This window comes from Ranitomeya imitator, chromosome 5, assembly GCF_032444005.1.
Source record: "Ranitomeya imitator isolate aRanImi1 chromosome 5, aRanImi1.pri, whole genome shotgun sequence".
Taxonomy (NCBI): domain Eukaryota; kingdom Metazoa; phylum Chordata; class Amphibia; order Anura; family Dendrobatidae; genus Ranitomeya; species Ranitomeya imitator.
The window spans coordinates 52,775,364-52,800,077 of NC_091286.1; the positions used below are offsets into that span (position 1 = coordinate 52,775,364).

Genomic DNA, 24,714 nt, shown 5'->3' on the forward strand with positions numbered 1-24,714 from the left:
AGAACTGTACTCTGATCTTTTGTTCACAGCAGGGACAGGCATATCATAGTATCCTTCTCTGTGTAAGCAAAGGGAGGATTTGGATCACTCATGAATTATCTAAGCTACTGGGACTTGAAAAGATCCTAAGCTGCCAGGCAGGGTGCAGAGCTAAAATTTCAATCCAACTGATGTCAGCAATGATAACAGGCAAGAAAACTGCATCCTGCTGGCAAGAGGGGATATACTGCATCCATTTATTTAGTATGTTTATTGCTTGAGAAAAATATATATTTTTACATTGAATTTGGCCTGTAAAAAAATATATTATTTTATTTAATGCGTAAAGTGAATGTCTACCATTTTGTGCTGATTAAGTTTTTCATAGATCTTCAGAGATAGGCTGCAACTTTTATGGCCAAGGTCAGCATAACCTCTGATCCTAGATGTTTAACCCCCAAGATGCTCCATTTATTAGCTATCACAGTATCTAAAGGGTTGGACAGACTGAAATGGCTCTCTTTGGCATCTCAATAGTGCCCGAAGGATGAAATTGCAGAACACCGATAGGTGGCCATTGTAGCTAAGGACCTATTAAAGGACCATAGTGCTGCCATCGCTATACGCCTATGAGACAATGCCTAAATATGAAGTCTCATAGGTTGTTGGTCAAAAGTTGTAAAATCATCGAATACACAACAAATGTTAACTCTTGAACAGTGGCTACATACAAATAATTGTAATCTCGAAATGGGCAATAATAATTTAAAGGTAATAAAATACTGTAATTGTGCCGACAGTTAGGCAGACTTTGGTATTTACACTGCATAAAACCATGCAGCATTTAAAATGCTATAGAAAATAAATAAATATATTGTAGGAATCACAGTTTTTTCAATATATCCTTTGAAGTGGTTAAGAAAAGTTAATATAAAAAAGTTATGCACCCCCAAATAGACAAATGTAACTCATTACACAAAAATACAAGGCTTCATATAATTGCATCAGAATGAAAAAAATATTGTTCTCTGATGCCAAAGGCCCAAATTTGGCTATAAATGCTTTGCCTTTAAGGAGTTAAAGGTAGATATTCACTTTAAGCATTTTAATAAATCTATTGGATTTTACTTTTAAGAGCGGACCCACCTCCAAAATAAATCAAAGGGTAATCTTTACATATTTATAACTAGGAATTACGAGTGCCCATTAGACTTTTTATCAGTCTCTTTTGTCTTTTGCCCAATTATTCAGCAAATTTTAGAAGGGTAGTATTAAATGGGTTATCTGGGACTTTTCTTATTTTTTGTAATGGGGCTAAAACATTTCAGAGAGATAGTAGCTAACTACCTGCCAATTATGCCCGGTGTTGATCTCTGCCAGGTCACAGACTGCTCCTGCGGGCTATTCTGCTGCTTCATTTGACTTCACGCCAACAGAGCAGCTCTTCCTCTTCCTGTCTGCTTTGTGAGCAGAGCATCACTGTTGACATCATGCTGACTGACAACAAGCTCCCCACAGTTAGGCAGCAGAGAGCCGGTTGTCAACTGGCATGACATTGGCAGTCACACCCCTTAGACAGAGAAGAGTGGAAGAGAAAGAACTGCTCTGTTGACGTGAGGTCAAATGAAGCTGCAGGATCACTGGTAGGAGCAGTCTGTGACTTCTCTGAGCCAGCAGAGATCAGCACCAGGCAGAACAGGCTTATAGGATTACTTGGCATAAAATAAAAAATTTTTTTAACCCAGTTTATCTCCCACTGCTCCAAAATGGTCGCAGATCTCTACTAATTTCTATAGCGATGTTGTGCAGTCCATGCGCACGTGACAGCGATCTATCAATGGTGTTAGAGGCAGTGACATTCACACAGATGGCTCATCCCACTATAGAAAGTAATCAGAGATCGGCAATGACCACCAGAGTGGCATCGCTGGAATAAATGGAGGGTAACATCACATTCTGCTAATGGCTTATGTTCTTAAGAGGAAACCTGTCACCAGAAAAAATGCTATTAACCTGCAGTTTAATATCATTACTAACCTGCCCAGCTCCACATTTAGCTGAATGCTGTGGGGACAAAATTAACATTATTCCCCCCAACAGCGTTCCATTTCAGTCAAGGGGGTGGCGCCAGCACGGGTTCAGTCACTGCTTTCCATATACAGATTGGGAGCTGTAACCGCATCCCCGGCCCTGACTGACAGCGGGCCGCAAGGCAGAGTGACTGTAAGTCAGTCCTGGGGGAGCGTTAACAGCTGCTGCTCTCTGTTTTCGGAGCAGTGACTGCCCCAGTACTGAGGCCGCCCCTGTACCTGAAAGCTGAGGAAAGAAATTAAGTTTATTTTTTACCCGCAGCGTTCGGTTAATTGCTGCGCCAGGCAGGTTACCTTAATAACGCCATTAACCTCATTTCTGCAGATTATTAGTTTTTTTTTTCTGGTGACAAGTTCCCTTTAAATACTCAAAGCCTTTTTTTACTTTTTGCCCTTATTAGAACAGTGAACTCTAGATGTTCTCAAAGTGGGTTCAAATGCCCCATAAAAAAGGACAACCCAATCCTCTGAGAATTTCATACCTGCATGGTCAAAAATTAAGAAAACGTAAATGATCATAGATCCTTTTAAATCTTAAAGAAATATATGAAAAAAAGTCTTAGTAGTGACAATTATATAACTACACAAGGATAATAATGGTGAATTATCATTAAATAAATACAATACAATTGAAAAACTTAATCTATAGGACTCAACAACTCATTGACCAAGTATAAGTTATGTCTGTCAATAACTTCCTTATAGACGGCCCTTGGTGTTTTCTAGGTCTGCCCCTGCTCAAGTTTCACAAGCTTTGAAAATATCTATTAGTATATTTAATCTCGAGAATATTTTGCTACCTAGCTGTGTTGAAAACAAAATGAATAACGTTTTCATCCATTTTACTGTTACCTGACGCAGATTTCTTGTTACTTTCACATCATGCCAGTTATTGTCATTAAACTTTCCATTCACCGGCTCCACCAAGGCCTCAAAGGCCCCTGACCCCAAATTAATGACCAAAGACACGGCTCCATTTTTTAAGGCCAGATTGACATAATCTGCCGATTTTCCTGTGTGAAGCATCAGTCCGTTCCTCTGAAGGGTTTTAAACGACAACGTGATTTCATCGCTGCTGCTCTGAATTGGGTTTTGCGATAAGTCGTAGCAGAAATACTCGGACCCTTTAAATGTGGCGATGTACTCTTCCTTCCCTGTAAAAAAAAAATAATATATGTATGTAACATCTGAAGCATATAAAGTGGGTTAAATTCAGTCATTTAATAGCCTAGCTTAAAGAAAAAAGGAAGAAAAAGAAAAGGAAAAATAGAAAAACCTCTTTACTTGGAAAGACATAACAACATCCATTTCAATGGAACTGACAAGTTATGTTAAAAGCATTGCCAATTGTATAAATGGCTTAAGCAACTAAACAAATATCTCATCCCCATACAGAATGAGATTCTGTCCTTATAGATGGATTGAACTGTACTTTCAACTATCAGTTCATGGTACAATCAGCTCATTATTTTTATGCATGAGCTCATTAAAAAAAAGAAAATTAAAATACAACTTCAGCAGCTTAGCATCCCTTTCAACTTATTCAGTTCTATAAAAAAAATCATATATTACAGTAATGAAGTATAGAATTTATTTTTCGCTTCACTCTTACATTTTTAGATAATAGTCATAATAATAATAGCAATAATAATAATAATAATAATAATAATAATATAAATAGTTACTACTGCTAATAATAATAATTAGTTTGTGTATTATGCTAAAGGGAACCTGTCATGTCAAAAAATTATGCTAACCTGCAGATATGAGGTTAATTGGCATGTTAATAGAGTTCTAAAGCCGCAAGGCCGATGTTCTCAAAGGCCGGCTAATAGGGGAAAATGAACATTATTCCTCCCTGCAGCCTCTGACGTTCAAAGAGATGTGGCAACGGCCACCACTCAGTACATAGTTAGTGGCGGCTGTAACCACACCCCAGCACTGACTGACAGCCGACTCTGTACTGATACACTGCTGAGCTGGCTGTCAGTAAGCACTGGGGTGTGGTTAAAGCAGCCGCCTCTATGTAACCCAGAGGCTAATGGGAGGAATAATTTTTATTTCCGCCCGGCAGCTGGTCTTTCAGTGCCGTGACCGCAAAGCTATAGAATGCTATTAATCTGCAGACTGACTCCATATCTGCAGGTCAATACTGTTTGGGGATAGGTTCCCTTTAACAAGTTTTTCCTGAGAAATCTAATGAATAATGTCATCCGATATTTACATCAGGCTTTTCTTTATTGCTTTCGTATAAATCAGATTGTACAGGAATAAATATAGGTAGAAAAACATTGAAAAAGAACACTAGTAATTGGATAGGTTTATTTAAAGTGTTGTTTCTAGTGATGAGCCAGTGTACTCGTTGCTTGGGTTTTACCGAGCATGCTCGGGTGGCCTCCAAGTATTTATGACTGTTCGGAGATTTAGTTTTCAACACAGCAGCTGAAAGATTTACAGCTACTAGCCAACTTGAATACATGTGGGGATTCCCTAGCAACCAGGCAACCCCCACATGTACTTAGGCTGGCTAGTAGCTGTAAATCATTCAGCTGTCGTGATAAAAACTAAATCTCCGAACACAAACAAATACTCGGAGACCACCTGAGTGTGCTCGGGAAAACCCGAACAATGAGTACACTCGCTTATCACTAGTTGTTTCCTATAATTACAACAGATCTACAGCATAGGTGATAAGCATCTGATTTCTGTAGATCCCAACACTGTAACCAGGCTCGGCCTGGTCCTCAGAAGAACAGGAGAATTCTCCGGTGGGCCACTGTGTAGGAAAGTGCCACCACCCATTTAAATGAGCAGTGATTGGCACAGTACACTTGACTCACCAATACAGAGGCAAAGGCAGCATCTTATTAAATAAACAACCCAGTTTATTGCTATGGAATTTTGTGAATGAGTGTAGAGACATATTTACATGCAGCTGAAAAGTGGGTCTCTGGAGTCTCAACTCAGAAGCATATTACTTGTCCTTTGCATATATATTGTAAGTTTTGATTATAGAAAGGTCCCCTTAACCCCTTTACCCCCAAGGGTGGTTTGCACGTTAATGACCGGGCCAATTTTTACAATTCTGACCACTGTCCCTTTATGAGGTTATAACTCTGGAACGCTTCAATGGATCCTGGTGATTATGACATTGTTTTCTCGTGACATATCGTACTTCATGACAATGGTAAAAATTCTTTGATAGTACCTGCGTTTATTTGTGAAAAAAACAGAAATTTGGCGAAAATTATGAAAATTTCGCAATTTTCCAACTTTGAATTTTTATGCAATTAAATCACAGAGATATGTCACACAAAATACTTAATAAGTAACATTTCCCACATGTCTACTTTACATCAGCACAATTTTGGAACCAAAATTTTTTTTTGTTAGGGAGTTATAAGGGTTAAAATTTGACCAGCAATTTCTCATTTCTACAACACCATTTTATTTTAGGGACCACATCTCATTTGAAGTCATTTTGAGGGGTCTATATGATAGAAAATACCCAAGTGTGACACCATTCTAAAAACTGCACCCCTCAAGGTGCTCAAAACCATATTCAAGAAGTTTATTAACCCTTCTGGTGCTTCACAGGAATTTTTTGAATGTTTAAATAAAAATGAACATTTAACTTTTTTTCACAAAAAATTTAATTCAGCTCCAATTTGTTTTATTTTACCAAGGGTAACAGGAGAAAATGGACCCCAAACATTGTTGTACAATTTGTCCTGAGTATGCCAATACCCCACATGTGGGGGTAAACCACTGTTTGGGCGCATGGCAGAGCTCGGAAGCGAAGGAGTGCCATTTGACTTTTCAATGCAAAATTGACAGGAATTGAGATGGGACGCCATGTTGCGTTTGAAGAGCCACTGATGTGCCTAAACATTGAAACCCCCCACAAGTGACACCATTTTGGAAAGTAGACCCCCTAAGGAACTTATCTAGAGGTGTGGTGAGCACTTTGACCCTCCAAGTGCTTCACAGAAGTTTATAATGTAGAACCGTAAAAATAAAAAATCATATTTTTTCACAAAAATTATCTTTTCACCCCCAATTTTTTATTTTCCCAAGGGTAAGAGAAGAAATTGGACCCCAAAAGTTGTTGTACAATTTGTCCTGAGTACGCTGATACCCCATATGTGGGGGTAAACCACTGTTTGGGCGGATGGGAGAGCTCGGAAGGGAAGGAGCGCCGTTTGACTTTTCAAAGCAAAATTGACAGGAATTGAGATAGAACGCCATGTTGCGTTTGAAGAGCCACTGATGTGCCTAAACATTGAAACCCCCCACAAATGACACCATTTTGGAAAGTAGACCCCCTAAGGAACTTATCTAGAGGTGTGGTGAGCACTTTGACCCACCAAGTGCTTCACAGAAGTTTATAATGCAGGGCCTTAAAAATAAAACAAAATTTTTTTCCCACAAAAATTATTTTTTTAGCCCCCAGTTTTGTATTTTCCTGAGGGTAACAGGAGAAATTGGACCCCAAAATTTGTTGCCCAATTTGTCCTGAGTGCGATGATACACCATATGTGGGGGGAACCACTGTTTGGGCACATGGGAGGGCTCAGAAGGGAAGGAGTGCCATTTGAATGCAGACTTAGATGGAATGGTCTGCAGGTGTCACATTGCGTTTGCAGAGGAGCCCCTAATGTACCTAAACAGTAGAAACCCCCCACAAGTGACACCATTTTGGAAAGTAGACCCCCTTAGGAACTTATCTAGATGTGTGCTGAGTGCTTTGACCCACCAAGGGCTTCACAGAAGTTTATAATGGAGAGCCGTAAAAATAAAACAAAAATTTTTTCCCACAAAAATTATTTTTTAGCCCCCAGTTTTGTATTTTCTCGAGGGTAACAGGAGAAATTCGACCCCACAATTTGTTGTCCAATTTGTCCTGAGTGCGCTGATACCCCATATGTGGGGGGGAACCACTGTTTGGGCGCATGGGAGGGCTCGGAAGGGAAGGAGCTCCATTTGGAATGAGGACTTAGATGGAATGGTCTGCAGGTGTCACATTGCATTTGCAGAGCCCCTAATGTACCTAAACAGTAGAAACCTCCCACAAGTGACACCATTTTGGAAACTAGACCCCCTAAGGAACTCATCTAGATGTGTTGTGATAGCTTTGAACCCCCAAGTGTTTCACTACAGTTTGTAACGCAGAGCCGTGAAAATTAAAAAAAAAAATCTTTCCCCCCAAAATTATTTTTTAGCCCCCAGTTTTGTATTTTCCCGAGGGTAAGAGAAGAATTCGACCCCAAAAGTTGTTGTCCAATTTGTCCTGAGTATGCTGATACCCCGTATGTTGGGGGAAACCACCGTTTGAGCGCATGGCAGAGCTCGGAAGGGAAGGAGCGCCATTTGGAATGCAGACTTAGATGGAATAGTCTGCAGACGTCACATTGCGTTTGCAGAACCCCTAATGTACCTAAACAGTAGAAACCCCCCACAAGTGACCCCATATTGGAAACTATACCCCCCAGGGAACTAATCTAGATGTGTTGTGAGAACTTTGAACCCCCAAGTGTTTCACTACAGTTTATAACGCAGAGCCGTGAAAATAAAAAATCTTTTTTTTCCCACAAAAAATATGTTTTAGCCCTGAGTTTTGTATTTTCCCAAGGGTAACAGGAAAAATTGGACCCAAAAAGTTGTTGTCCTATTTGTCCTGAGTACGCTGATACCCCATATGTTGGGGTAAACCCCTGTTTGGGCACACGGGAGAGCTCGGAAGGGAAGAAGCACTGTTTTACTTTTTCAACGCAGAATTGGCTGGAATTGAGATCGGACGCCATGTCGCGTTTGGAGAGCCCCTGATGTGCCTAAACAGTGGAAACCCCACAATTATAACTGAAACCCTAATCCAAACACATCCCTAACCCTAATCCCAACAGTAACCCTAACCACACCTCTAACCCAGACACACCCCTAACCCTAATCCCAACCCAATTCCCAACCGTAAATGTAATCTAAGCCCTAACTGTAACTTTAGCACCAACCCAAACTGTAGCCCTAGCCCTAACCCTAGCCCTAACCCTAATCCTAACCCTAGCCCTAACCCTAGCCCTAACCCTAGCCCTAACCCTAGCCCTAGCCCTAACTCTAACTCTAGCCCTAACCCTAGCCCTAGCCCTAACCCTAGCCCTAACCCTAACCCTAGCCCTAACCCTAGCCCTAACCCTAGCCCTAACCCTAGCCCTAGCCCTAACCCTAACCCTAGCCCTAACCCTAGCCCTAACCCTAGCCCTAACCCTAGCCCTAACTCTAACCCTAGCCCTAATGGGAAAATGGAAATAAATACATTTTTTTAATTTGTCCCTAACTAAGGGGGTGATGAAGGGGGGTTTGATTTACATTTATAGCGGGTTTTTTAGCGGATTTTTGTGATTGGCAGCCGTCACACACTGAAAGACGCTTTTTAGTGCAAAAAATATTTTTTGCGTTACCACATTTTGAGAGCTATAATTTTTCTATATTTTGGTCCACAGAGTCATGTGAGATCTTATTTTTTGCGGGACGAGTTGACGTTTTTATTGGTAACATTTTCGGGCACGTGACTTTTTTGATCGCTTCTTATTCCGATTTTTGTGAGGCAGAATGACCAAAAACCAGCTATTCATGAATTTCTTTTGGGGGAGGCGTTTATACCGTTCCGCGTTTGGTAAAATTGATAAAGCAGTTTTATTCTTCGGGTCAGTACGAATACAGCGACACCTCATTTATATCATTTTTTTATGTTTTGGCGCTTTTATACGATAAAAACTATTTTATAGAAAAAATAATTATTTTGGCATCGCTTTATTCTCAGGACTATAACTTTTTTATTTTTTTGCTGATGATGCTGTATTGTGGCTCGTTTTTTGCGGGACAAGATGACGTTTTCAGCAGTACCATGGATATTTATATCTGTCTTTTTGATCGCGTGTTATTCCACTTTTTGTTCGGCGGTATGATAATAAAGCGTTGTTTTTTGCCTCGTTTTTTTTTTTTTTTCTTACGGTGTTTACTGAAGGGGTTAACTAGTGGGCCAGTTTTATAGGTCGGGCCGTTACGGACGCGGCGATACTAAATATGTGTACTTTTATTTTTATTTTTTTTATTTCGATAAAGAAATATATTTATGGGAATAATATATATATTTTTTTTCATTATTTTGGAATATTTTTTTTTATTTTTTTTTACACATTTGAAAATTTTTTCTTTTACTTTTTTACTTTGTCCCAGGGGCGGACATCACAGATCAGTGATCTGACAGTTTGCACAGCACTCTGTCAGATCACTGATCTGACATGCAGCGCTGCAGGCTTCACAGTGCCTGCTCTGAGCAGGCTCTGTGAAGCCACCTCCCTCCCTGCAGGACCCGGATCCGCGGCCATCTTGGATCCGGGGCTCGAGCAGGGAGGGAGGGAGGTAAGACCCTCGCAGCAACGCGATCACATCGCGTTGCTGCGGGGGGCTCAGGGAAGCCCGCAGGGAGCCCCCTCCCTGCGCGGTGCTTCCCTGCACCGCCGGCACATCGCGATCATCTTTGATCTCGGTGTGCCAGGGGTTAATGTGCCGGGGGCGGTCCGTGATCGCTCCTGGCACATAGTGCCGGATGTCAGCTGCGATAGGCAGCTGACACCCGGCCCCCGTGAGCGCCGCCGATCGCGCTGGACGTACTATCCTGTCCATGGTCATAGGGGCCCACCCCACATGGACGGGATAGTACGTCCGATGTCAGAAAGGGGTTAAAAAATGTTCACAGTTTAGCCTGTAGGTGCATTCACACCATTTAATCAATAAGTAGACTAAAAGTGTTGTTGCTTTTCTGCCCTAATTGAGTCCAGTAAGAGAGAAGTAGTATTTTTCTCACTATTGGTCCTTTATTGTACCTTGTAGATGTCAACTTCAGTGCCCTGTGCTCTTCTAATGCTATAATGTAAAAGCTGGCTCTGTGCAACACTGCACAGCGCAAAGTTTTGTCCAGCTGCACAATTATGCCGCTGGCCTGAAATGTTAATCAAACAGATCTAGACAGTTGATTATTGACCTAATTTAAAAATATGTGATACAATAATTTATTATTATTCAATCTGTGGTACTACACATCATATGCTGTACAGAGCAAATATGTGACAATTTTAGCCAATTAGAGGCCAAGAGTTAGCGAACACCTTTGTATGTAGTGATGGGTTGCAGCCAACAAATGCCTCCTGTGATTCCTGAACTCCCTGACCTGTCTGCAAAGATATGAGACAACTTCAGTCACATGTCAGTCTAGGCGGAGAAGGAAGTACAGATGCCAGTAAGAAGAAGAAGTATTCGAATGGTAGGTAAGGTAAGTATCATTTATTTTTTTTATCTCATTCTGAAAAGTTTTTAAAAACTTGTATGTGGACAGGCAACCTCATGTTAACTTTAGTAATAGAGATGATCGAACCTCTTGGAATTCGATTACGTCAAATTCAGCAAATTTTGCCCCAAAAATTTGATTTGAACAGAAAAAAATTTGCCATGATTTTCAGGTAGCTTAATTGTCTTAAAAAGAGGTGTCTACCACAACGAGTTCTCCCAGGAGTGTATGCAACTTCTTTAATGCATTTAATGGAAAATCAGTCTCAATAATAAGAGAGAGATTTTGCCCATGATGTATCTACTTTTGAGGCGCATGTATGGCAAGTGATGCTAACAGCCAGATTACCATAATCAGTCATCATCGCACAGAGTATGAGATAGTCTCTCCTGATTGGTGGCATTCTACTCTGTGATCTAATGTGATAACTCCAAGGCATTTTCAGAAAGAATGTGCCGTCTGTGTCTCATGTATTATATAAACTGGTTGGCGGATGTTTTTTGCCACTTTGTGTGAAGTGACACCGTCATTGTTCCAATTTATCAGTACCCCCAGATGTCAATAAATTTGACTCAAATTCAATTTGCACATAATTGATACAATCATCTCTGTTTAGTAAATCCTTAATGGTAGACTTTTACATATCAGGGGCCTTTCTATGCTGTACTATTACTATAAACCTATTTTTTTTGCACAGGATAACCGCATCAAACAAAAACATAAATCAGTAATCTCAACCATCTCTGCAACATGACATCCATATATATGGAGATGACTAAAAACTAAGATAAGTAAAAAAATGTAAAACCCTGTGTAATTTTTCAGGTAAACCCTTCGCACTCTGAAGTCTTTTGTTTTCAGGCCGATTGCGCGAGAAACTAGCAATTACCCCGTACAATGATGTATTGGTTTTATAACCTTTCAAATTATGAAAAATTGTCCATTATCTTTCCTTAAGACCAGGAAATCATTCTCACTTTAAACATAGCCAACAAAACAATGGCATGAAGGTAACTTTTCATCTTAAAATTAGTACGGCCAACATTGGCAAGTCAAAGAGCTTACGTCGGAAATACCTGCTTACCGCACACTATAATTATAGGCTAATCAAAGGAATCATTTTACTGTGAATGACCGAGTCTGAGTAAAATCTGCTTCTCCAGGGCTTAGAAAAGATTGGAAAAAGCTTTTAAGAAGGTTAACAGTTTGTACGTATCACGCCTTCCTTAAGTATTCAAGGCTAAATCTTGTGAGCTAATGGTATTTTCCTTGAGAAAGAGAATGAAAAGCCAATTCAGCATGTCTGCACCTTCTATAAAAGGCAGCTTCATATGTCACTAAAGATCTGATCAGTCCGGTAGCCGCAGACAGACATAGTCTAAAACACCTTCCCGGTGGAAGTGAAATCATTGTCTGTAATATCTGAATTTTCATTGTCCTCCTCCCTTTATTCAATCAATAGGAATAGATTAGACGCTGTACTTCTTTTCGTGTACACATTTAGAATATGACCCTCATTGTACTATGAAACTGATGAAGTATTATTAAAAAATTGATTTTTTTTAAATGGTCTCCAAATAACGGTACTTAAAAGAGAGAATTGCTTATTTGAAGTTGTTGATAATGTACAGTATTTACTGGACTAAGGTTGTGATTTTAGAGCAATTTAGACTTCTTCAGATAGGTTGATAGGTAGTAGGCTGGCAAACCGATCCATAACAATCGATGATCGCACACATCATGATATCTAACTACACAGAATTTTTGTTTGCTGTATCAAAAGAAAGTTTCACATTATTCTCACTACAGGTATGAATTATAAGTATTTGTTTCCTCCATAGGCTTACAAAGAGTGAAAATTACCAATTTTGCTATCCTTATCTTCCACGAGCTCAGCAAAGCATGATCACTGCAACCAATCACTGGGAACAGCAGGAGATCGCTGAGCCCAGTGATTGGCTGCAGTGATTGCATGCACTGTAGCTATGACATCACCACTCTTGCTTTATTAACAAGTCAGACAAATGACATAATCGCGCCACTGGCCTGAACTGTGAACTCTCCGGTGTTGCAAGCAGAGGAAGCCTTAGAGGAGCATAGGGACCTTGAAGCTGATTACATCAAGTCATACGACCAGTTTCAGAGCAGTGCTTGCAAGTTCTATAGAACAGAGCTTGTAAGTGCTGCTCTCCTTGACTAGGAGACCGGCCACTGCTGATAGACTGAAGAAGTGGCCAGTAGCCTAGGCAAAAAGCAGTACACCAGAACACTAAAAATCCTCCATTCTTGAGAACAGAGATGATTTTAATAACAAATAATTTGCAAAGTTCCATGTTTTTACAAGCACTTTGCAATTCTAACAATTCATGATGAGGATAACCCTTAAAGGACCTTTGTCCTTTGCTGCATTTTAGAAACTGTAAAATGCACAATTATGTGCTATTACGGAAAGTTTCCGTTTTCAGTCTCCCAATTAAATAAAATCTATCTTTTTAAGAGGTTTTTGAACCCAAAACACTGATGGCAAATTATAGGATATGCTATTCACTTTATGATTAGTTGGGATATGACTTCTGAGATACTGAGAGCAGTGATTGTAGAAAGGATATGTTCTTGTGGGGAGGTTGAGCTGGAACGGCAAGGCTTTGTCTTAATCTTGATCTAGTCTCTACAATCTGTTAAAAAATCAACTTATTGGAGGTAGTCCGAAAAGTTTCTCTAGAGTTTTCCAATTGATTTTTGAAATTTATTTTTATCATGTGGTTTGAAATAAATCCCGAGTTATACCTTCTCAATATGAAGAAAATTATTTTAGAAAGGTCATAAAGAAAAGTGTAGGTTTTTGTGCATCATCTACTACTGTATACTAAATGAGATATGTTTATAGTCAGGTAAATACATAGCACTCATAGTGGGCTCAACCCTGTTATTTCCTAAAACACTGCCATTCTCCAGTCAATGGGATCTCATTCTGTTGTTGGAATACCGTACAATCTTACACATGCTAATGCCAACCATAGGCTATAATTCCAACTGAATAGAAATCCATGGTTTGTTTTTCAAGACTCTTAAAGACTCATTTAGCATAGCGGTACAATTGCATCTATTTCTAAGTAAATGGTCTAATTTTACAGAAAACATACAAAGCTGCCAATATGCACCGGTAATTTCTGTGTATAACAAAGTTATTGTAATAAAAAAAGGCAGCAGTCATGGCTGCTACCCATCAGGAAAATCACGATACAAGGCACATCTCTCGATATCCATATGGTATGCCATATATTTAAAGTTCTTACTATGATATTGTTTGCTTTTATTTTATGTGCTTCCTTCTATAGTTGTGTTACAGGTGGACTTTCAAGAATGGCACTCAAATATCTTTAGAACATTTACAATCAGTCTGTTAACTTTTTTTAAGGTATGTATTGAAATTGATAATGCTCTATGATGTGTAGGATGAACTAGTTGAACGGTAGGTTCATACTGTATAAATCTCGTAAGCCCTGAGGCTACACTACTACGTTTTGTAGTGCTACTGATTGATTTTAACTACTAAATGGCAGCTGCAATCCACTCAACTTCATACATCTCAGTACATTGCTTTGGATAGTAGCTGTAGCTAATAAATAGTTAAAATAAATAAGTATTTGTTCAAAGGTTGCAGTGTAGCCCAAGCCTACGAGGCCCCTCTCATGTATGTAGACATTTAGGGGATTCTTCTATTTTGTACAATCCATAATCTCTAACTTGTTGGATGGTCATCTGGGTCTTACTGGCTGAGGAGTGGTCAGTTTTAGTAGTCATGCTCTTTTTTCACATATCACTCCCCTCACCACTCATTCCATGCCCTATCTAAGCCCTTAACCCACTGTTGTATCTCTAGATTTCTTTCTGATGTTTGAGGATCCTTACATCAGGTTTGAGAAACTGTTCTGCAGCGCTGAATTCCTTGAGGTGTCTCTGCACCAAGGAGATCCATTAGCTCTTCCTTTAGCTGAGGGAAGTTTTCCTTTGTCTAGGAGAGTTGGTAAGTATGATAGCATTGGTGTTAGAAATTGACACACCATAGCAATGAGTATCCACTCAATGAGTATACACTGGTGCTACTTCTATGTTTCTTTTTCTAGAAAAAATAGATGGAGAGATAGATAGATAGATAGATAGATAGATAGATAGATAGATAGATAGATAGATAGATTGACAGATAGATCGATAGATAACAAAATAGAAAAAAATAGAAAAACAGGCAGCACTCCAATACTTATCAAAAATCAGATGGGCTTTAACAGCTCTGGTGGCGTGGCAACGTTTCGGTTACAATGAGCCCTTTTCAAGGCTTGAAAAAGGCTCATTGTAACCGAAATGTTGCCAATCCACCAGGGCTATTAATGTCCATCTGATTTTTGATAAATATTGGAGTGCTGCCTGTTTTTCTATTTTTTTTCCTATTTTGCTATCTATCGATCTATCTGTCAATCTATCTATCTATCTATCTATCTATCTATTTTTTCTAGAAAAATAAACATAGAAGTAGCTCCAGCAAAAATGTGGGTACCAAGCCTCCAAAGCAAGACCGTTCCTCCCACATATAGACAAGATAATGGAGGAAGCACAGCTGTTCAAAATAGAAACAAACTTGTGGTTTTAATAGTCCATAATGGCGATGTTTCTATTCATGATGAGACATGAAAAAATATTATTATCATGAACCGAAATGTCACCATTATGGGCTGTTAAAATCACAATCTTTTTCTATTTTGTCTATCTATCTATCTATCTATCTATCTATCTATCTATCTATCTATCTATCTATCTATCGTATCTTCCCCTACAGCTTTCTAAAGCAAGGAGGTAGCAAGGTGCTTCCGTAACTCAAATCTCCTAATTTGCACCTTAGAAATCAGCAGTTTGCTGACTGTTGAATTAATGAAGCAGATGAACAGCATAGAACTTTTTTTTAAATTATTTGTTGATTACAAAACTAAAGAATTATTTCACTACAATTTTCCACTGGTCCTATATGCTACCCCTATTCATTTTACATCTGCATCATGTTGTGGTTATATCTTCTTGAATTTCAGTGAATATTCTTAATCATAATATTTTTAATCTTAATTTTTAAGCTCTTATTCTTCTTAGCCTCATGTCATTCTACTATAGCACCACTCCAGAGCTTGATTGCATTTCAGTGCTGGAATGGTGCCATTAACCTAACTTCCCTGACCCTAGTATTATACTTACCATCCACAGTCTTTACCTGTTCTCAGAGTCTTTCCAGCCATCTTGTGACTGCAACTTGTGACTGACCGGAAGTCAGAGTTATGGTCACAAGCACTCAGTGTAAGTCTATGATAGCCTTGTTCTAGCATTGTTCTGGTTCTCATAGACTTACACTGAATTGTGACTTCTTGATCGCCCAACAAACACCTGCAGTAAACAAACTGGTGAGCCGCCGATAACAGAAGAAGATGGAGAGTATATTACTAAGTGCAGCGAACTTAGAATAGTAGCACCACTCCAGCAATTCAATAAAAAAATTCTGGAGCAGTGCTTTAATATAAAATTCAGTCCTCTTGACTTTCACTGTTCCCCTTAGGAAAACCCTTCACTTTGTTATTAGCAAGGGTCTTGACCGTTTCACACATTGTACGTCAATCCAAAAGATAGGTCCTCATCTTGTCCTCTTCCATCCCTCGGTTGAACTTGAAGAACTTGCTTTTTTTTTTTTAAACCATACTAATGATGTAATTATGAAATATGTATTTCTGAGTAAACCGCTACAAGAAGTAAGTTCAGTCACATAAACTATAAATGGCTAATAAATTTTTAGAAAACTTCTTTTCCAGCCACCTTACATTATTTTTGGCTTGTACAATTGCATTTTTCCAAGAGCACGAGTCTTGCAAAGTACATAACTAATTGAACAACAATAAGGTCCGCTGCCCTTTTGGCTTTGGTGGCAAATTCTTGACAGCGCCAAATTATTTAATATATCAGGTCAACGGCACCTGTGACTCTTAACGGTGTAATAATCTGGAACATCTACTATTCCCCGGTATATTAAGTGAATTTTTCTTTTATATATCGAGCGCTGTATCTGAAGTAAAATGCACAGAAGCTTCTTCTTCTTTGTCTCCTCGGCAGTGAGCTCTTGATAATATTCAGTTGCTATGGACAGTTGTTGCCATAGTGATACTTTTAGGATCTCTTGCGTGTTGGATGTTGATACTTTAGGGTTTATTTCACAACAATGCATTAAGGTTTGAGATTCATGCTGAACCATAGAACGTATAGTAAGGTCCCAGAACTGTCACCAATGGGACCGGAAATTACAATTCTTTTTAAGCAAAAAGTTTGCATATGTTTTTTATTATTATTTTTTTACTTTGGTTCTAAATTTTTGGTTCCACATGAGTTTTATCCAATCTACAGTTAGGTCCATATATATTTGGACAGAGACAACATTTTTCCAATTTTGGCTGTAGACATTACCACAATGAATTTTAAACAAAACAATTCAGATGCAGTTGAAGTTCAGACTTTCAGCTTTCATTTGAGGGTATCCACATTAAAATTGGATGAAGGGTTTAGCAGTTTCAGCTCCTTAACATGTGCCACCCTGTTTTTAAAGGGACCAAAAGTAATTGGACAGATTAAATAATTTTAAATAAAATGTTCATTTTTAGTACTTGGTTGAAAATCCTTTGTTGGCAATGGCTGCCTGAAGTCTTGAACTCATGGACATCACCAGACGCTGTGTTTCCTCCTTTTTGATGCTCTGCCAGGCCTTCACTGCGGTGGTTTTCAGTTGATGTTTGTTTGTGGGCCTTTCTGTCTGAAGTTTAGTCTTTAACAAGTGAAATGCATGCTCAATTGGGTTGAGGTCAGGTGACTGACTTGGCCATTCAAGAATATTCCACTTCTTTGCTTTAATAAACTCCTGGGTTGCTTTGGCTTTACGTTTTGGGTCATTGTCCATCTCTAGTATGAAACGACGACCAATCAGTTTGGCTGCACTTGGCTGGATCTGAGCACACAGTATGTCTCTGAATACCTCAGAATTCATTCAGCTGCTTCTGTCCTGTGTCACATCATCAATAAACACTAGTGACCCAGTGCCACTGGCAGCCATGCATGCCCAAGCCATGACACTGCCTCCTCCGGGTTTTACAGATGATGTGGTATGCTTTGGATCATGAGCTGTACCACGCCTTCACCATACTTTTCTCTTTCCATCATTCTGGTAGAGATTGATCTTGGTTTCATCTGTCCAATGAATGTTCTTCCAGAACTGTGCTGGCTTTTTTAGATGTTTTTTAGCAATGTCCAGTCTAGCCTTTTTATTCTTGATGCTTATGAGTGGCTGCACCGTGCAGTGAACCCTCTGTATTTACTTTCCTGCAGTCTTCTCTTTATGGTAGATTTGGATATTGATACGCCTACCTCCTGGAGAGTGTTGGTCACTTGGTTGGTTGTTGTGAAGGGGTTTCTTTTCACCATGGAGATTATTCTGCAATCATCCACCACTGGTGTCTTCTGTGGGCGCCCAGGTCTTTTTGTATTGAAGAGTTCAGCAGTGCTTTCTTTCTTTCTCAGGATGGACCAAACTGTAGATTTTGCCACTCCTAATATTGTACCAATTTCTCGGATGGTTTTTGCCTATTTTCGAAGCTTAAGGATGGCTTGCTTCACCTGCATTGAGAGCTCCTTTGACCGCATGTTTACTTCACAGCAAAACCTTCCAAATTCAAGCACCACACCTCAAATCAACTCCAGACCTTTTATCTGCTTAATTGAGAATGACATAACGAAGGGATTGCCCACACCTTTCCATGAAATAGCCTTGGAGTCAATTGTCCAATTACTTTTGGTCCCTTTAAAAACAGGGTGGCACATGTTAAGGAGCTGAAACGCCTAAACCCTTCATCCAATTTTAATGTGGATACCCTCAAATGAAAGCTGAAAGTCTGAACTTCAACTGCATCTGAATTGTTTTGTTTAAAATTCATTGTGGTAATGTCTATAACCAAAGTTAGAAAAATGCTGTCTCTGTCCAAATACATATGGACCTAACTGTATATGGGGCTTGAAGGAGAGTGGCAGTAGATTTGCAGGCTTCACAGTTTGGGAGATTCAATATTATGACTCTCCTTGACGAGTTGGGAGTATTGGCAACCATGGCCAAAACTGGTGTGGAAATTTCTCAAAGAAAATTTCAAAGTGGAACCTGGATGGTTAGATGAGCATTGCAGGTTCAACATTTGAAATGTTCTTTGTAAAATTTCTACACCCGTTTTGGCCATGGTTGCCAATTCTCTCAACTCGTCAAGGAGAGTCATAATACTATATCTCCCAAACTGTGAAGTCTGCAAATCTACTTCCACTCTCCTTCATGTCCCATACACATTTAATTTGCAACTTTTTGGTGTATGACATATTTTAATTTGAATCTGACTCGATTGAAGCTTTAAGGGAATGTTTAACTGCATTTTTTTTCTATTGTCTTTTGAGTGGGTATGCTCCAAAAAATGGTTGAAAAAAATGCTAATAAAACCAGAAAAAAAATCATGGTCCTATTCATTTGTATGGCAAAACAACCTCCTGTTCATATGTTTAGGTTTTCATTCAAAAGAAGTACTGTAACATACATTCTTCAGGTTTTTAACTAGCCTGAAGCTCAATATTATGTAACTGAAAGTAATGGAAAGGCTACAATTATGCCAGTAAAAAAAAATTGCCCAAACACACTGAAAAAAATTCTCAAAAAAACATCAAGTAAGCATTTGTGAGTGACAAAAAAATACTAAAAAAAAACATTTTAGGTTTATAAAACTCCAGAAAAAAACATCAATTCCTAAAGCGTCTTCTGCCTTAAAAATAGACATTTTTGACCACCAATAAAAGGAAGCATATCCTTACATGTACTCATTTACTGCATATTAGGGCTCATGCAGACGACCATGTTATTGATCCGAGTGCGATCTGATAAAACATCAAATCTTACTCAGACCAATGTAACTCTATAGGGCACGCGTCAGACTGAGCCAGTCCAAGGAAGAAATTGATGCATGCCCAAGTTTGATCCGACATTTGGATTGCACTCGGCCATGCACTCGGTTGATATCTGAGTGCACTTTGATTTCTTCACGCTGACACAATTGAGAAGATGGAGACATTTCTTTCTCCATCTTCTCCTGACCCAAGAGAATTGGATCACACTTTGATTACAGTCTGATCAAACTATGATGAGAGTTTGATCAGAGTGTCATTTACATAGTCGGCCCGATTCTCTCGGATGACAGAATCTCTTGCTGTCTGCACCTAGCCTTCTTAAGAGGAATCATGGAATTTGGGAAAGCTACTAAAATATGTATGTAGAGAATATGTACTGCAGACAATGGACCAAAGCAGGATGCAAATCTATAGACAGTGAGGCCGAATTATGTGGAAAGCAAAATTAATAAATAACTACAAGTCCAATTAATAATAAGCTTTGTTAGAAGTAAACACGTTTTCCTGAGAAAAATAAGATAAATTAGATGTCTTAGGAAACCTCTGCTAGTTAATTTAACCTCTTGCATTAGAATATTAGAATATCTCCATTCCTCTGACACAAGATAAGGGTGAAAGATTATTTCTTACTTTCCTTCTTGCAATGGAAAACATGAAGCTTGTAAAAAAAAACACCAAATAGCTAATTAAGCTGATCACTGACAAGCTGGCATATTTTCTATTAGGAAAGGGGAAAAACTCCAGAGCAATAAATTGAGCAGAGTGAACAGGTAATTAGGCGCACAATTCCTGTTATTGTTAGCAGTGGGCGATTGCCTTTCTCCCTTAACAATATACTCAAAAATCTACACATCAGCGCTTAGCACTCCTATTCTGGAGCCTCGCTTGGTTTTCATAAATTTGAGACAAAATTTTGAGTTGTGAAAAAAATAGATGTACAAAAACTGAGTTTTATATTTAATTCTTCAATGTAACACTTGTTGTCCATTGTGAAAGATACAGCTGTATATTAGAGGTGATCGAAACTATTCACAGCCCTGACCAGCCGCCACTCCACTATATTGGTAGCAAATGGCCACAGACCAGAGCCCTGTGAGCCTCCTTCTGACCTGCCGAAATCCCCAGCGTCTCTTCTGACGTATAGGCCTGGTGTGATGTAATCATTATGGCGCATAGCACACATCATGTTGTGCCGATCTTATTAACCAGAATAGGTGTCGGACGTGCAGTTGGCAGCTATTTACTACCAACGTGGCCACTCCACAAAGGCCCTGTGAATCTTTTTGCTCAACTCTACTGATTATATAATAGTAGACTTTAATGTAGTCCTTCTTTTTATCATGTTTAGGGCTCATGCACACAACCGTATTAATGGTCCGAGTGCGACCCGACAAAACATCGGATCACACTCGAGTAACGTTTTGCTATGGGGCCATGAACATGTCCGATTTTTTTCTTGGACAGAGCCAGTCTTGAGAAAAAGATCGCAGCATGTTCGAGTTTAATCCGGTATTCGGAGGGCACTCGGCCATACAAGTAAATGAGTCTGGGGAAACCATCGGACTGTACTCTGGTGACATCTGAGTGTGGTCCAATTTCCATTTTCTCATCCGAGAGAATTGGAGCACACTATGATCACACTCTGTGTGATTTTCATAATTGACCTGATTCTTTCGGATGAGCAAACATACGCTAGTGTAACAATAGACTAAACTCATTGAGATATCTGGTTGTATTTCCTGTGGCTTATACCGCAAGTCAGCACTGTGATAAAAGCAAGTATGGTGATTAGTGATGAGCGAATATACTCATTACTCAAGATTTCCCGAGCGCGCTTGGGTGTTCTCCGAGTATTTTTTAGTGCTCGGAGATTTAATTTTCCCCACCTCAGCTGAATGATTTACATCTCTTATCCAGCTTGATTACATGTGGGGATTCCCTAGCAACCAGACAACCCCCACATGTACTTATGCTGGCTAACAGATGTAAATCATTCAGCTGCGGCGATGAAAATGACATCTCCGAACACTAAAAACACTCGGAGGACACCCGAGCATGCTCGAGAAATTTCGAGTAATGAGTATATTCACTCATTACTAATGGTGCTATATCAAGGAACAAGTGAACAGTTAGTTCTTGAAGTTTATGTATTGGAAACAGGACAAATAGGCAAGTGTAAAGATCTAGAAAACCTACTTTACCAGCGGATGTGTGTCATCCAGGTAAAGACAAGAAGCACACAAATTGTTTTCTTTAAAATTTTTATTTTAATTAAATATCATTTTTCAATAAATATACAAAGAAAGGTGCTGAAATAAACTGAGGGAACAGTAACCATCGTTGTGCCAAAAAATCAAGGGCAGCTCAAAATAATAAATAATTATGTGACAGGATGCACAGGGTATATGGGGTGGTATTTAAATATTTGAAGCTGCAAATAATTTGCATGCTTTATATCACCCATCCCTTTTTTTGGCCTGGCTAAACTCTAGTGTGGTCTGTATAAAGGTGATGCTCATTTAAAATGCATACCGTACCTCTTTTAATGCCATGCCAAAATAAAAAAGTTTCATAAAATATAAAAAAAACAAAAAAATAATAAAGTTCAAATCACCCCCCTTTCGCCCCATTCAAAATAAAACAGTTAAAAAAAAACATACACATATTTGGAATTGCCGCGTGCCCGATCTATCAATATAAAAAAAATTAATCTGATCGTTAAACGGCATAACGAGAAAAAAAGTAAAAACACCAGAATTATGTTTTTTGGTCACTGCAACACTGCATTAAAATGAAATAACAGGCGATCAAAAGATCGTATCTGCACCAAACAGATCATCATTAAAAACATCAGCTTGGCACGCAAACAATAAGCCCTGGCCCAACCCGAGATCATGAAAAATGGAGACGCTACGGTCTCGGAAAATGACGCATTGAATGACTGTGATTTTTTTTTTCACCACTTAGATTAAAAAGAACCTAGACATGTTTGGTGTCTATGAACTCTTAATGACCAGGAGAATCAATATAGCAGGTCAGTTATAGCATACAGTGAACAGGGTAAAAAAACCTGTGGGATTGCATTTTTTTTTTTTGCAATTTCACCGCACTTAGAATTTTTTTCCCGTTTTCTAGTACACAATATGTTAAAACCAATGGTGTCGTTCCAACCTGCAACTCGTTCCACAAAAAATAAGCCCTCAAATGGCCATTTTACTAAAAAAATAAAAAAGTGATTGCTCTGGGAAGAAGGGGAGCAAAAAACGAAAACGCTAAAATGAAAATACCTCCGGGGGTTAAGGCTTATACACTTACCATTGATATAGAAAAAAAGCAGAGGAGAAATGAGTAGCAGACATGTTTTCTAACAGGGATTGCAATAGCGCACCAAGTACTTTTGCTGTGATTGCTGTGTCATAATCAGGGGCTTATCCACTCAAGCTAAGCTTTTCCTTTGGCTGGTAATTGCATTGAAGCCCTCTTTACAAAACATAGCTTTCCTTTAAAGATTGCAGCGGAAAATGAAGCCTTTGACATTGTTTAATAGCTGAGAGGTGCTGAAAGTGCTTGTAATAAATTGTGACCGAGTATTATCAGTTTCCATTTTTGTGGGAAAAAAATGATTTTTTATTTTCACAGCTCTGCGTTGTAAACTGTAGTGAAACACTTGAGGGTTTAAAGTTCTCACAACACATCTTGGGGGGTCTAGTTTCCAAAATGGTGTCACTTGTGGGGGGTTTCTACTGTTTGGGTGCATCAGGGGCTCTGCAAATGCAACGTGACGCCTGCAGACCAATCCATCTAAGTCTGCATTGCAAATGGCGCTCCTTCCCTTCCGAGCTCTGCCATGCACCCAAACGGTGGTTCCCCCCCACATATGGGGTATCAGTGTTCTCAGAACAAATTTGACAACAACTTTTGGTGTCCAATTTGTTAGGAGTCGAGTTTCCTCTGCTGCACAGGGGGAATCTCGATCCGTCTCCGCTGCGGTCTCCCATTCTCCTCCAGCCGCAGTGGAGTCTGCTCAGCAGGGACGTCGCTCCCAGTGTCTTGCTCGCTCTCACTCTGTACAGAGAGTTACTGCTGCTTCTTCAGCTACTGCCATTAAAGTCAGTGCTGGTCAGTGGCGAGCGGACTTCCCTGGGACTAAGTCCTTGTTTGCGCACACTGAGCATGCCCAGAGCAAGATCTCCCGTTGGAGATCGAGGGTCATGTGCTCTGGCTCTGCAGCGCATTCCATTGGTCCTCTTGGCAGGCCCTGGAAGGGCAAAGTTTCTGTGGCCACTTCCTGTCCTGCAATTATATAAACTGCGCATGACCGCACGGCCATGCGCTAGTGTACAATTGAATACGTGTGTTTGTTGTGAGTGCAAGTCGTTCATTAAATACCCCTACCCTATTGTATGACTGTTCGCGTATGGAGTATGGCTGCTATCTAGCGCCCGACAAATCACTCAACGTGTCACACACGTATCAGCGTCTATTGCTGTGACCGCCAGTGCGGCGCCACGCGCCAGTAGTGCGCTTCCTGACCCACGTCTGGGTGCTTAGTGGTGCCTGCCAGCACGGCACAGTTCGCACTTCGGTGCTCTAATTATAAGAGTTGCCTAACACACCCTGTTGCGGTGTTGTGTCAGCAAGTGGTCTAATCGGACTTCAATCCTAGTTGGGGTTAAGTTCGCTGACTGCTTGCTCGCCTTCTATGTGCGGTACCGTGATCCTGTGATGCAACAGGATTGCTTCCTTCACGTTGGGTGAAGTTTAACCCACGCGAGTATACTTATGAGTACCGCCATATAGTCCGTCATTACTCAGCAGCAGGTTCCATCTCTGCACGGTGGACCCCGGGCTACGAACGCACCGTACACTATCAGTCTTATTATTTGGTGCGTTCCGCTAGCCCTAACACAATTTCTCATGATACTCTTGGGAAAATACAAAACTGGGGGCTAAAAAATAATTTTTGTGGAAAAAAAAAAGAATTTTTATTTTCACGGCTCTGCATTATAAACTGTAGTGAAACACTTGTGGGTTCAAAGCTGTCAAAACACATCTAGATAAGTTCCTTAGGGGGTCTACTTTCCAAAATGGTGTCACTTGTGGGGGGGTTTAATGTTTAGGCACATCAGTTGCTCTCCAAACGTGACATGGTGTCCCATCTCAATTCCAGTCAATTTTGCATTGAAAAGTCAAATGGCGCTCCATCCCTTCTGAGCTCTGCCATTCGCCCAAACAGTGATTTACCCCTACATATGGGGTATCGGTGTACTCAGGACAAATGGCACAACA

At 39.7% G+C, this 24,714-nt stretch overlaps 1 protein-coding gene across 17 annotated transcripts in view; it reads right to left on the reverse strand.

Moving 5' to 3' along the window:
* The window catches only part of NRXN1 (neurexin 1), a 1,975,072-nt gene that overhangs the window by 1,201,612 nt on the left and 748,746 nt on the right, over positions 1–24,714 (reverse strand). For all 17 annotated transcript variants that reach the window (XM_069768660.1, XM_069768673.1, XM_069768667.1 and 14 more), the window contains one exon: positions 2,922–3,223. In XM_069768660.1, the coding sequence (XP_069624761.1) occupies positions 2,922–3,223 (302 nt within the window). The remainder of the gene's footprint in view (positions 1–2,921; positions 3,224–24,714) is intronic.